This window comes from Podarcis erhardii (assembly GCF_964252035.2).
Source record: "Podarcis erhardii genome assembly, chromosome: 1".
Taxonomy (NCBI): Eukaryota; Metazoa; Chordata; class Lepidosauria; order Squamata; family Lacertidae; genus Podarcis; species Podarcis erhardii.
The window spans coordinates 21,632,584-21,646,803 of record NC_138497.1 but is presented as its reverse complement, the minus strand read 5'-3'; the positions used below and the strand labels follow the sequence as shown (position 1 = coordinate 21,646,803).

The window sequence follows — 14,220 nt, the reverse complement described above, 5'->3', positions numbered from 1 at the left end:
ATTTTAAGGTCCCCCCCAGTTCTTCCCATTTTTGCATTTAAATTGGGTATCCGAAATCTTGTGCCCACTTTACCACCACTTCCTTCACTTTCTTCATCTTTCAAATTCCAATCATATATATATATATATATATATCATATATATCATATATATATGATATCTTATATATATATAAGATATCTCTCAAGTAATTAAGGAACAAAAGAAGAAAAGGCACACTAGCCTGGGAACTTCCTCTCTGCCCAGAACATTGGAGGCTATACACCACACCCCCTCTACAGTATTTATAGGAACTCAAACACTGAGATCCTGCTCTGTTCCAGTAACAAGAAGCCGAAAGCACCAGCCTGAAGATGACGAGTGAGACCTCGTCGAAACGTCGCCTAGACACCCCAACTTTTACACGGGAAGACACCCGAGGACACCAAAACCTGCATATATATATATATATATATATATATATATATATATATATATGATAATATATTTTTGATAATATTTTTCTATTATTTAATAATAATTCTTTCTCTAAATCTGATATTTTTGTATCAAATCTGTCAGGGAACTGACATCAGAGCGAAAGGCGGAGGCCAGGCTCCAAAGCGATGCCGGAGAGGGGATCAGCAGGGGGGAAGGAATTCAGCGTAACACCAGTAGAGAAGAGAGGGAGATGGAGGAATTGGAGACAGGTCTCCAAGACCCTTCACCAGAGACTAGTGGGGAGAGCGCTGACACGCCTCTGCCGTCCCCTTACTTGCGCAGACGAGTTCCGCGCAGGGAAAGTAGGAGGAGACTTGGTGTCAAACAGCTCTAATGCTGTTCAAGAAACGCCCACTGGCGGATTCTGCAAGTGACTGACCGGCCACGGAGCGTGAGCTGTCAGCCAAAGCATGGTTGGCCAGGCAATCTAACTAAAACTGAAGGCAACCTACACACAAGTAACCCCCTTACAACCATTACAAAATCCATTCTTTTTTTGTCTATTTTAAAGATTTCATTTAGATGATAATATTGTAACCAACTTATATCTGTCTCTTTTAGTTCTTCATATTTCTTAAGTTTCAAGTTGGTTGTTTTCTTCCTCTAATATTTCCTTATATGTTAGCCAATTGTTTTCCATAAAAAATATAAGAGATCTTATCAAACTGTTTAAAAAAAGAGGGAAATGTTTATAAACTAAAATAAAATCGAATAAAAACTTGTGAAGGATTAATCCAGAAGAGGTGCTATGCATTGGCAAGAGGCTCATGCTTTTCCAGAACATTGCAATCTGTTCATTTGTTCATTCATTTTTAATTTCCCCAATCCATCTGAAAATGTTGGGGCGACCTATCTGCTAAAAAATATTCTGTTGGGCAATGCAATTTTATTATGTACTGTATAGATGTTCTTAAACTTTGTGGATGTTATCTATAATGCGATGACTTTGTTTTCAAAGTCTGTTGGTTTTATTGGTATCTTCTTAAAAGAAAAAAATGACTATTTTACGGAAACCACTTACAGATTTATTTATGGATTAAACCATGTATAGACTTTGTAAAATAAATCTGTACTCTTATGTGAGGGAGGGGCATGACCACCACTTGTGCAGAGTGTTGCCCGGGAGGATGAATATGCAAATGAGGAGCCTGGCAAGCTGGAATTGCGGGTGGAGGGACGTAATGAGACCCGACAGAGAGACAGTGCCTTATGAGAGATGCAGAAGCAGTGAAGGAGAGATCACAGAAGGCTTGAGAGGAGCTGGCCAGGAGACTGACTAAGCAAACGGAGGGAGGGAGGTTGGGGCAAAACAGATGGAGGATCATTGGAGTTGTGCAAGGAAGGTGTGGGAAAGACAGAACTGAGAAGAGAAGAGGAGAGGAGAGGAGAGGAGAGGAGAGGAGAGGAGTTGCAGTGTAGTAACAGGAAACTAAGGAAGATGTTAAGGAGACAGGCTGCCAAGGAGGCTAGAAAAGGCAGGGAAGTGGGAGGTGATGCAATCAGATTGCAGGGGGTTGTTCCTGCCTCTGTGGTGAACCAAAGGAACAGCAACACACAGTGAAGTCTTAAATTTTTATTCTATACTGGAGCAGTTCCTCATCCAAGTGATCACCGTCCCTGGTGAAGCATCTCAGACTCCCTCGCTATTAACATTCAGGAGGAATATAAAAACCTTCTTGCTCCCTCTTGCTTACTCACCCCGGCAACCTTGGGATTATTAATTGTGAAGGTATGTGGCTTTTTAAAAGGGGGCTTCTTAATTGCTTTTAAATGTTTTGCTTTGAACTGTGTAGTTTTGGCTATGGTGTATGTTGTCTTGGATTTCTCTGAGAGGAAGGGCAGCATAGAAATTGTATTAGTGGCAGTATTAGTCTGAGGGGAGCTGACTGCTTTTAGGAGGTTATTCAAATTGTTTTTAGAAGGTTTTTTTTTGGAAAAGAAATAAGTTTGAATAGTATTGTTTCAATATTGGTGTGTTTGGCTGGGGCTGGTGGGAGCTGTTGTCCTACAACGTCTTGAGGGCACCAGGTTGGCAAAGGTTGGTCTATGCCAACTGCCCATGGTCCTCCAGAGTTCCTGCCTGGGCGTCTCTCCCAGCCCCACCTGGAGATGCCCAGGGATTAAGCTTGACAGCTTCTGCATTCAAAGCAGATGTTCTGCCATTGAGCTACCGACCTACGCTGTAGGCTGGTGAGGATAAGAGAACATGGGAAACTGCCCAATATTGAGCCCATTCACTGGCCCCAGCACCACCAACACTAACTGGCAGGGTTCATGAAAAGTCTTCATTTGAATCGCGCACATTTCGGGTGTAGTTTCTGCATAAAAATGACAGAGGGATGCTGGGAGTTAGAAACATAGGAAGCTGCCTTATACCGAGCCAGACCATTGGTCCATCTCACTCAGTGTTGTCTACACTGACTGGCAGCTGCTCTTCAGGGTTCCAGGCAGGAGTGTTTCCCAGCCCTTTCTGGAGACACCTGGGTTTGAACCTGGGACCTGGCAAAGCAGATGCTCTATCACTGAACGCCTTTCCCCAAAAGTTGATTGAGTCTGTCCATCTATCTCAGAGCTTTCCAAAGTGTGTGTCGCAACACGTTAAGTGTGTCGGCTGCAGTGTGTAGGTGTGTTGCACGAACGTTCCCTGCACTCCTCCTGAGGCTGGGTAGGGATTAGTTTCACCTCTGGTTTGCTAGTAAAACTGAATTAAAAACATTTAACATTTATTTGCCTTAACATTTCTAAAAGTGGTTTTCTATAAAGAAGACATCACCATTATCTCCACCCCAAGAATTTGCTGGAGTTACACATTGTCTGCCCTATCGATTTGCTGTTGTTTAGGGAGAGAGCTGTTTAAAAGGTAAAGGCAACGGAGACAGGCAAATCGTTCTTCCTGTCCCCAGTTGAAGAATTTCCCTAGCGCCGAAATGTTTCAGGCTCCTGTTTCAGCAAAAAAATAAACTTCCTTCTTTCTGAATCATTTCAAACAGATCCATTGGGCTTACTCCTTTTTTTCTCTTGCTCCCCCAACCCAACATTTTGCACCCAGGGTTGGCTACAATTGCATCCATTATGCAGAGCATGTTAGCTGCCTCCATTGGTGGATACTTGAATGGCAGTGGTGATGGCAGCCTCGCCAGTTATTCTCCTTCAACCCTCTCTCTGGTGTTTCCCATCTGGTGGAAGACAGAGCTGTGTTTACCACATGACCTGGCTTTCACCCGCCCAAACTAGCCTGTAGCCCTGAGGCGTGATGGTGGGTGCCAGTTTTGAAGGAAGATTCAGTGTCAGGCTTTTGTTTCTAAAAGGATAACTGGTGTCATCTTGCTCCTTGCAACTGGCAGCAAAATATATTCAGCAGGCCCGGATTGATTCCCTCATTACTTGATCCCGCAGAAATTATAGGGACCCTGAGAGTCATGCCTGGTTCTGTGGAGCTTTTATTTTTTTAGAAGCAGGCATTGTTGCAGGATTCAGCATTAACCACTGAAACAGAGATCTCTTTCCATAGCCAGAAACATGCTGTAGGCAACAAATGGTGTAAGAAATATAGTCTACAAGATTACAATACTTTCAAATCATTTTATTCCAGCAGTCATTTGTGCTCATTGCCTTATTTAATTTCAAAGCAAATCGGATAACACTACTGGGGTTAGGCTAGTACAAAGTGAGGAAATCCATGTTTTAAAGATCAGGGGAAATTGCAATGGGAAATTTCGATCTGATCACGTACTCATTTTTCAGTTGGGTTCACAATTTTCCCTAAGAAGACAGCACTGTGTGTTTTCTTTTCCATAATTAGAAACAGGTAGGGTCTGTTGATCTTAAAGATAGGATTAGGAGCAAGACCTCCAAACCTTGGTGAAAGCTCTATAACTGTGACTCCGGCGGCTTCAGTGCCACCCTCATGAATGTCCACGACAGCCTTGTGAATGGCCTGGAGGGAAATAGTGACATATTACTTGTCTTCATATGTGATGGAGGAAAGCCTACCATAACATGTGTGCTGGATGGGTAACTACCTTTGTCTTCCATGTAAATATCCAAAAGTTCCAGGTGACTCTGGGTTCTAGGATTATGAGTGGTAAGATCTTCCCTCTTTCCCCCTTCTCCACCTCTATCATGTCCCTTATTTACCTCCATTCTCCCTGCCCCTGCAAAGAAACAGAGAGTTCCTCTACCCCCACAATCCTTTTAGATGCCCTTTTCTAAACTACCATGTCACCTCTTATTTATTTGCTTTCATTGTCCCTACTTCTACCTTGTAAGCTCTCCTATAGCTCGGTTGGTTAGAGCCTGGTGCTGATAATGCCAAGCTTGCAGGTTCGATCCCCGCATGCGACAGCTGCATTGTAGTTGGTTGGACTAGATGATCCTGACGGAGCCTTCCAACACTACAGTTCTACAATTCTATAGGCCGTTGCTTTACCCTATAATTGTTTCAGATGGCCTTTTCTGAACTAGTCTACAGTGTTCTGTTTAAGGTGTGGTGATTTGAATTGTACATAGTATTCCAAATGTCTTGGCAACATAGATTAAGAAAAATGCATTGCCATCACACCCACAAGACGACTCAGGACACAAACGTATGGAAGAAAGGGTATATTTATTTTTAAAAATATAATGATTCTGAAGACCTGCAGAATAAGGAATCCACATTAACCAAAACAAAATATAGTCTGGGCATGGAAGCTACCTAATGCAGGAGGGATGAAAGCTCTCCTTATTCCTGGGCATGTTTACATGCATTGCCTGAGGCGGTGGAGACAAAGATTGGAAATAATCATCCCCCTTTGCTCTGAACACCTTGGGTATATGAATTTGACAAGTGACCTCCACCTTGGAGTCCATCCTAATGCACATGCCAAGTGAAAGGGCACAAATAATAATAGTAGCAATAATAATGCCCACAACCAGATCATCTCTCATGAAATGCTTTTCTAAAGACCCCCTCACATACTTACTTTGGAAACTTTCAGATTGGGTTCCCCCGTAATTCCAGACAGGTCAGCATTCTTATCGCTAAAGACATCAGTCACACCCATTCTCTGCAATGTGTCTTTGACATCATAGGATCCGGAAATGGAAATTTTTGGAAGGTACAGGTGGATTTCTCTGATTAACACATGGACAGCAAAATCCAAACATAAAATTATGAGCGCAAATAATTTTGTTTAGATTACCTCCAGAAGTGCACATAACATGGGTATGTACAATTAAACAGGGACAAGTAGTGGATTTGTATGCTGGTGTATCAATAGCAGAGTGGTTTCTTTGCTCACCTTCTGCTTCTGTTATTCGTCTTGTATAGGAGCATTTCCTAACCTAGTGCCATCCAGATGTTTGAGACTGATGGTCAGTCCAATCTGGAAGGCAGCAGGTTGGGGGAGGCTGCACTTTAGCATCAAGGAGGACCATAACTGGAAGAGAAATGGTGGTTATGAAGAACTGACCTCCATACAATGGATTTTTACTTGGAGCCTGCTGACTCAGGAATGTCAAATTTCTATAGCTGAAGAGCCAAATTCTTCATGCAATGGATCTCTGGGAGCCACACCCCTAATATTTCACTCAAAAGCACACTTCAAACTTAATTTGTTCCAAAACAAGACATTTATATTAAAATTTAAATATAAGCAAATTGGTTGTGTGTGTATGTTTACTGTATATATCGGTGGCTTACTTCAGGAGAAGATGATCAAGAGGGTTGAGGCCAAACAACTGCAGACATTTGTAGATGGGACTCTACAATCCCTGCATCTTTCTCCTTTAATTCCTATAGTTCCAGAGGTGTCTTTTATATCACGTGAAAGCTCACATATAATGAGGAATTTAGTGATTAAGAGAATATTTTGAAAATGGAATAAGCTGTCATGTGAATGCTGCCTATGACTATGCTTACTAGATGGATCAATGGTCTGACTTGGGATAAGCAGCTTCCTATGTATCCAAGTTAGGTTTCAAAACTGATGACTCTTGTCCTGTACTATAAAGGCATTAGCTATAATAAAGGTAGCGCTGTGCCAAACTCTACCCCATTCCCCAAAATTCCTCATCCCTTGAGAAAGTGAGGGTGTTTCTTTCTGATTATTTCTCATGGTCTGCTTGTAAAACAGGGGTGGGGAATCTCTGGTTGACCATATGTTTTGGACTACAACTCCCATCCTCCCTGACCATTGGCTGTGCTGGCTGGGGCTGATGGGAGTTGTAGTCCAACAATATCTTGGGGGCTATCGGGTCTCCACCCCTGTTGTAAAAGATAGTAAGAGCAAGGGCACAAATCTCCACACTTCCATCCTCATGAAATGTCCCATATTATCCGTTGCTCTTTTTCTTGGGGTGGTAGTGGTAGTTTTGTTTTGCCCTCTCTCCCCAAAATGGCCAAAGGAGAAATGCCATGGAATATCAGCTCAACAGCAGCAACATTTTAATAACAGCACATAGAAGACTTACTCATATATGAAGGATCTTTTACATCTATCCAGAAATTCCATGCTCAAGCCATCCTCCACCTGCTTCATTTTCCCTTCATCTGGCAGAATGAACCATGCGCTGGCATCTCCTTTGTATGGAATTTCCACCACTGAGCAAGACAGCTCTTCATCATGGAGGAAGTTGTAATAGCCATTTCGATACATTAGGCTGACTTTCACAGTTGTGTTTGCATCTACAAAAAAATCTTCTTCCTTTGTAAAGTGAATGCTGAAAGGATATTTCCAATGGGCTTTGAAAGGAGAAAAAAAGAAAAGTTCCAAGAACCAAGTAAATGGATCGTGAAATTCACCAGGGCAACGGAGGAAAATCTTTTTAAGCCTAAGGGCTTCATTTTCTCCTGGGAAATTTCCCAAGGGCAACATGCCAATGGTGAGTTGGGGCCAGAGGTAAAAATGGTCAGAGAAAGATTTCCCCACCGATCTCTCTATCCTTGATCCAGGGAATCAGGAGGTATTGCCGCACTTCAAAGACACATTCCTGCCATGCAAATGCATGGAGGATGTGGAACAGGAAGGCTGAGGAATGCAGCCTGGGGAATACAATTCTCTGTGTTGAAGAAAATACAGAGCAGGGTCAGTGGGAGACATGACCCTGAGGAAGGGAGTATGGTCTGGAAAGAGTCCTGATGGATGGATAGAGAAGTCTGGAGGAGAAGTTTCCTACCCCTACACTAGCAAAGCAAAGGTAAGCACAGATCACATCTTATTGTCCATTAGAAGTATCCCTGCTTCCATGTTGACCCTCTGTGATGTTGAACAAGCTGAAAGACTCAACACATAACCCAACATAAAAGAATGGGGAAGTCTCTCTACCCCCCATTTCTTTAATTAAAAAAAACCCCTATGATTCCATGCTATGACTTTCATTCTACCTCAAAACCAAAACTCCCCTTAATTACTGGTAATTTTATTACACCTGCCTGTGTGCCTGTATGGCTATTAATTTGCATCTACAAAACCCTTCTTATTCTGAGGATGCCTGAAGATTCTTTTTTATTTTTTATTTTATTCCAGTATTGCAATTACAAAAGTCAGTGGCAGAGCAAAGCGGATTAGAAGATGCCTGGAGATTTTTTTTACAAACCCCCAATTTATTTATCTTTCTTTCAACTTACCGTTGAAGAAGATGTAGTTCAATAAAACCATCACAGTCCTTGGATCAAGCTCATCAACCGCATGGGGTATTTTCCCATGAGTTTTGGCCTGCACATAATCATTTATTTGGGTTTTAGCTGCCGATGAATTCTGGAAGTTGGATGAAAAGGCTTCAGCTCCATACAAGGTTTTGACATCTTCCAGGAATTTCGGAAGTATTTTCAGTGGCTCATCTATGAATAAGGCATTCCCTGTGTTAATCAGGGCCTTGTTGTTTGGATCATTCAGGGTACTGATGAGCTGATGGAATCCTTTGTGTATTTTGTGCTCTTCAGTCTCCGAAAGGTTAAAAGCAAGTCCTTTGTAAATTTGGCTTTGTGTTTCAGATTTGGCACCCAGCGTCAGTGCTGCAAAAGTGCTGGAGATGCTGACTGGAGAGAAGAAAATATTTTTGGCAGCTTCACCTAAAGCTATTTGTTTGTGGAATCTAAATGCAAAGTTGGCATTACTGGGAGCAATTGCATGAGCGTACATCAAGTTCTGACCCTGTTCTTCTTCCACAGAAGGATGTGGGGGTTCAAATATAATTTTATCTTCATGACCCTCAGAGTCCTTAGGCTGTCCTGGGACGTGGTGACAGTGAACTTGGAGAACACTCAGTAGTAAGGAGAGGGAGATTAAGGCCTTCATTAGGATTGGTAAGTATTCTTTGACAATGAAAATATCCTACAAACAGTAAAAGAGCCATTGTTAATCAAATTATTCTGTTCAACTCTGTTTAAAGGACAGGGTTTTGTTCAAGAATTCAACCCACTGGACATGAAATAGTGGGTTGTGCTAGTAATTCACACAACATATTTCATCCATGGAGCATTTGAATAGAATAAGACATTTCAAAAGTTAGATATGTTGTTTTGGTAGGACGATGACATTTTAATAAAATGTTATTTCCATTTTTAAAAAAGAAAAATGGAAATAACATTTGATTAAAATGTCATTGTCCTACCAAAACAACATATCTAACTTTTGAAATGTCTTATTCATATAAAACATCTTTATGTTTCTGTTTCCTAACATGCATTCTAGAATGATCATAATGCATTTAATATTTTCATTTAAAATATATCTTTGCATCATTATCAAATCATCTTCCGCCAAGTAAAAACCATTTGATTTTCTTTTGGAGACTTGTGCGAAGGGGCTGACTTTTCTTTTTCATGGAAGGTGGGGGAAGAGAGAAAATGGATGAAGACTCTTGTACTGTCCTGTTCCCATGCATAGAATTCAATAAAAGATAAACAGAAAAAGAAAAATGCATATCATACTTACAGAATTCTCGAAACGACACTATATTGGTCTATGTGACTCCTTTGTTAGTTACGCACCAGACTTATATAATACTTAGTCTTCAGCATTAACCATTAAGCAGAACAAACATGGATTATCAAAGGGTACATAGAGCACAATGTGAAGCAATGGATTTTCAAGTGGTCTCTAGACTTTGCACAATGGTATCAGCAGCCAAGATAAGGGGTCCTTTGAATGGCCTACAAACCTGATGGCACCAAGCCATCTTGTGGCCCTGAGTCTCCCCTCATACTCTCTCAAGTTTTCACAGATAGAAATAGCTACATTTCCTCAACTCTTTCGGTTTCAGGTCAGGGTGTGGGGATTCTCAGGCCTCTCTGTCTGGGCCCCCAAACTCTCTCCATGCTGCTCTCCATACTTCTCTCCCCACAGGCTGTATTCTTCCCTCTCACCACCTATTTTCTTGAGTGTTTTTGCTTGGCTAGAATGTGTCCATGAACTCTGATAATGCATCCTGTTTATCTAAGTGGAGGTCAGAGCAGGATGTAGAAACTAGCCTACTGTACAAAGGTAAAATTTACATTTGTCTGTCTATTCACTTTTCCTCGGTGCTATTTTTTTTATAGAAAAAAGGTGTCGGTACTTACCATAAAGTTCTTATAGTAGGTGCCACACTTTTAACATTTGACAAAAATTGTGCCAGTACTGTGTGCCCTTGAGTAGCCCCCCCCCAAAAAAGCACTGCTTCTGCCCGTGCTCGTTCCCATTACTGGAAGGTGGCCCTCAGAAACTTGCATAGCAGCCAATGTCACCCTCTGGCTGACCAAGGTTCCCATATCCTGTTTTAGAAAGTTACCTCTTTTTAGATAATTTTTCGAAAACGTAAGAACATGAGAATGCCCTCCCTTCAGATGTCAAGGAGATTAAGGACTACATAACTTTTAGAAGACATCTGAAGGCAGCCCTGTATCAGGAAGTTTTTAATGCTTGATGCTTTATTATGTTTTATATATTCTGTAAGCCACCCAGAGTGGCTGAGGAAACCCAGCCAGGTGGGTGGGGTATTATTATTATTATTATTATTATTATTATTATCATTAAGTCTGCTGGATCAGTTCAATGGCTCAATGACTCACAGTGGCCAACCAGATACGTATGGGAAGCCCACAAGCTGTCCCAGTGTGCAGAGGTAACAGGATGCCCTGAGAGGTGTGCTTTCTTCCAAATGCAAAGATGTGACAGAGAAATTGCCAAGTCTTATACAGTGGTACCTCAGGTTAAGTACTTAATTCGTTCCGGAGAGCCGTACTTAACCTGAAACTGTTCTTAACCTGAAGCACCACTTTAGCTAATGGGGCCTCCTGCTGCCACCAAGCCGCTGGAGCATGATTTCTGTTCTCAACCTGAAGCAAAGTTCTTAACCTGAAGCACTATTTCTGGGTTAGCCGAGTCTGTAACCTGAAGCGTATGTAACCTGAAGCATATGTAACCCGAGGTACCACTGTAAATCCCATGGACCACTACCCTTTCCTTCTGATTCATGTGGGTACAAACAATACTGCCACATACAGCTTCAACATACAGCAAGGGGCTATGAGGCAGGAAGCTGAAGAGCCGTAGGGCACAGGTTGTTTTTCCATCACTCCACCCTGTTGAAGTTCGTGGTACAGGAAGAGAGAATAAAATACTGGAAGTAAATCATTGGCTGCACAGGTGGTGTCATCGGGGAGGGTTTGGCTTCTTGGATCATGGTCTCTGCTTACCAGCAGCGTAGCGTGGATTGTCAGCACCCGGGGCAAGGCAAGTAATTTGCGCCCCTAACCCCTAACCTGCCGCCGCTGCCAGCTTCTTCTTGCTGCTGCCTGGGCTGGGGTATTTACGGTAAGATAGCCACGGCGGCGGCGGTGGGTCCGTGTCAGATGATCTGAGGTGAGTTGCCGCTGGCGTTGCCGCCCAAATGAAGCCGCTTGCCCAGAGGAGGAGGGCAGAGAGGCGAGGAAAATGCAACATGGCCCAGCAGCTGCAGCGGCGGCGGCGGCAACGGCGGGGCTGTGAGGAGGGGCTGCCTGGCGCGCCCTCCGCGGCCCTGATGAGCGGGGACCGTGGCGAGCGCTGAGAGCCGCTGCCTGCCAGACGCCTTCAGCCCGGATGCGCGCACAGCTCTTCGGTTCTGCGAGACATGGGGCTCTGCTACAGCCTGCGCCCAAGGCTCTTCGGCGACTCCGGAGGCGGCGAGCGCGCCCCCCAGATGTTGTGCCCCCCCGCACCCCCACGCTACGCCACTGCTGCTTACTTGAAGAAGGACTTTTGGAGGAGATGGGCAGCACTCCACAGCGGCTGGCAAGAATGTGTTTGCTAAGAGTCTCACAAATCTGATCAGGAAAGATTTAAACTAGATCCTGAGCAGGAGGCAGACAACAATATAGAAGACAGAGGAACACCTAGGACAGGGGATAATGATGGTGCTCCAGAAACCTGATAAAGGGCAGGAAATGACAAGAAGGAAGTAGCTGGAGGAAATGACATGGTTTCAGTTGTCTCTATACCAATGCATAGAGTATGGGAAGTAAGCAAGATGAATAATAATGATATATAAATGATGTGTTTAATGTGAATAAATCCATGACCCAGAGCATGGAAACTAGAGTATATGAGTAAAAATAGTAGGTCAACGGCCTCACTGTGGGTGTCTGCTATAGACCACCAAACTAGACTGAAGACTTGGATGATTCCTTCCTAAAGCAGATTACCAAACATTACAAAAGGAAAGATATTGTTGTTATGGGAGACTTCAGCTACTCCAATACCTGTCAGGACTCTGCCAAACATGTAAAGGCCAACAAATTCCTCCATTGCCTTGCTGACAATTTCATTTCCCTTACGGTGGAAGACATGACAAGGTCTTGAACCTGGTCCTCATAAACAGAGAAGAACTGACTAAAGATAATATATGTCACAAGCACCAGTGCATCCTTTTGATTGAAGCAATCAATGGCATGGGCTATTTCCTCACGACTTTATCTCCCTATATAATCATTAATCTGTTTTGCTGCCTCTGTGAAATTAGAAAAGTTATTCAAAAAGCCTTCAGCTTTATACATGGTTCTGACATTTTCCAAAAACTGAGGGAGGATTTTCCTTGAACACGTTATGAACAAGGCATTCCCTATGTTCACCCAGGCTTTCGTTGCCTGGATGGTGAAGCTTAAAGAAGAGCTGTCAGAATCCTCTGTGGCTCTTTTTTTTAAAAAAAAAAACAAACACCAACAACACATAATTTTTATTAACAGGCCAATCATATCACATTATTTCAAATCACATTAATTCCAAATTGTACAGCCAAATTTTTCAATTTTGTTGGGGGTACCCATACATCAAGCTCCGAATGAGAATCCAAACATCACTTCTATTACTGCTTTAATTAAACAGTTCTATCCAGTTCTATCCAGATAGTCTCTTTATTACTTTCTTCATCTTCTTCTTGTTGTTGTCATATATTCCTTTCTTTGCGATCTCTGATAATCTTCACAGGCAGGTTGAAAGCAAACATCGTCTGTGTGGGTTTTACACACCCCACAAGTCATATCTCATAGGGACAGCCGCCATTCCCCTCCTCCTTCAAAAGTTTATCTTCGGTCTGCCCTTTAGTTTTCCCAGGCTTTGTAAAATATCTCATGGAGGGCTCTGCCAGGATTAAGATCCAATTCCAATCATCACTCACATTCCAATGGTCCTGGTTCTCCTCCCCCCGTCTTTCTTAAACAAGCCTGTCTTGCGAGACGCCATTTTAAAACTGCGTCATAGAATTTTTCCATTCTCCGATATTTACCAATCCTCTCTTCATTCATCATTAATTCATCCCACACAGTTTTTAAATTCCTGCTTGTGTAATAAAACACAGCGATTCTTCTTTCTTTGGGGTGGAGGGTTATTAATACTCACATAAGGCAAAAAAAAAGAAAAGTATTTTCCTCCACCCCCCTTCTTCGCTCCAGACATACCAATCTCTTAATGGCGCTTCATCGCTTGATTTATTTGTCCTCGCCTGCCGCTCCGATCCCAGAGACCCATTGTATTTTCAATCTAAAGCGAACCAGCATGCGCAGATTGGAGACAGCGTCCGGGAAGAGCCAACTTCACCGAGGGCTGGTGCCAAGTGACCGGGTGGCACCCCCTTCTCTCGAATCCGGGAGTGCATTATGGCCACCGCTGCAAGGCAGTCCCCCCCCATCTCCTGGGGGTGGGGGTGGGAAGACTGCATACTTCCCATAGCAGCCTCTTAATTACCTCGTGTGGGTCGGAGAGATGTTATTGTCGGCCATCTTCCAATGCGCCACCTGGTGGCCCCCCGAATCCTCTGTGGCTCTTAGCCTCCATGATCTGTGACAGGTTAAATGCAAGTCCCTTGTAAATCAGTCTAGGGGTCTGAGATTTAGCCCCAAGGCTGAGCGTTACAAAGGGTGTGGAAATGCTTAGTGGAGAAAATATTTTGGACAGCTGCCTCAGAAGCAATTTCCTTGTAGAATCAACATGCACCATTGATTCCTTGTAGAATCAAAATGCACAATCTTATGCCAGTCACTTTTTGCTTCGAATAGTGTCAAAGGTAGTTGTTGCTTTTTAGATTGATTTTTATTCCCATGATCAGCATGGTCTTTGGGCTGCCCTGGGTCGTGATGACAATAAACTTGAAGAGCAATCACTAAGAAGAAGTAAATGATAGACTTTCCTGGAACTTGTAATTCTTCTACCAAAGATAAAATAAATCACATAGATGACATTTGTCAGGTTTAGCACTTCTCTCACACAAGACACAACACTCTGGCAACATTAGAGGCTCAAC

At 42.9% G+C, this 14,220-nt stretch overlaps 1 protein-coding gene and 1 long non-coding RNA gene across 2 annotated transcripts; one reads left to right on the top strand and one right to left on the bottom strand.

The window, feature by feature from the left end:
- Positions 1–1,751: 1,751 nt before the first annotated feature.
- On the top strand, positions 1,752–5,833 carry LOC309345654. Its single transcript, XR_014158338.1, has 3 exons — positions 1,752–1,825; positions 1,859–2,209; positions 5,792–5,833. It is a non-coding gene; the product is annotated as an uncharacterized lncRNA (long non-coding RNA).
- On the bottom strand, positions 4,049–9,534 carry LOC309342912 (alpha-1-antitrypsin-like). The gene is made up of 5 exons (XM_081863879.1): positions 9,399–9,534; positions 8,090–8,795; positions 6,934–7,204; positions 5,445–5,595; positions 4,049–4,417 (listed from the first exon to the last, which is right to left on the bottom strand). The coding sequence occupies exons 2-5, from the start codon at positions 8,757–8,759 to the stop codon at positions 4,214–4,216; spliced, it is 1,296 nt and encodes a 431-aa protein (XP_081720005.1). The 5' UTR covers positions 8,760–8,795; positions 9,399–9,534; the 3' UTR covers positions 4,049–4,213.
- Positions 9,535–14,220: the final 4,686 nt, after the last annotated feature.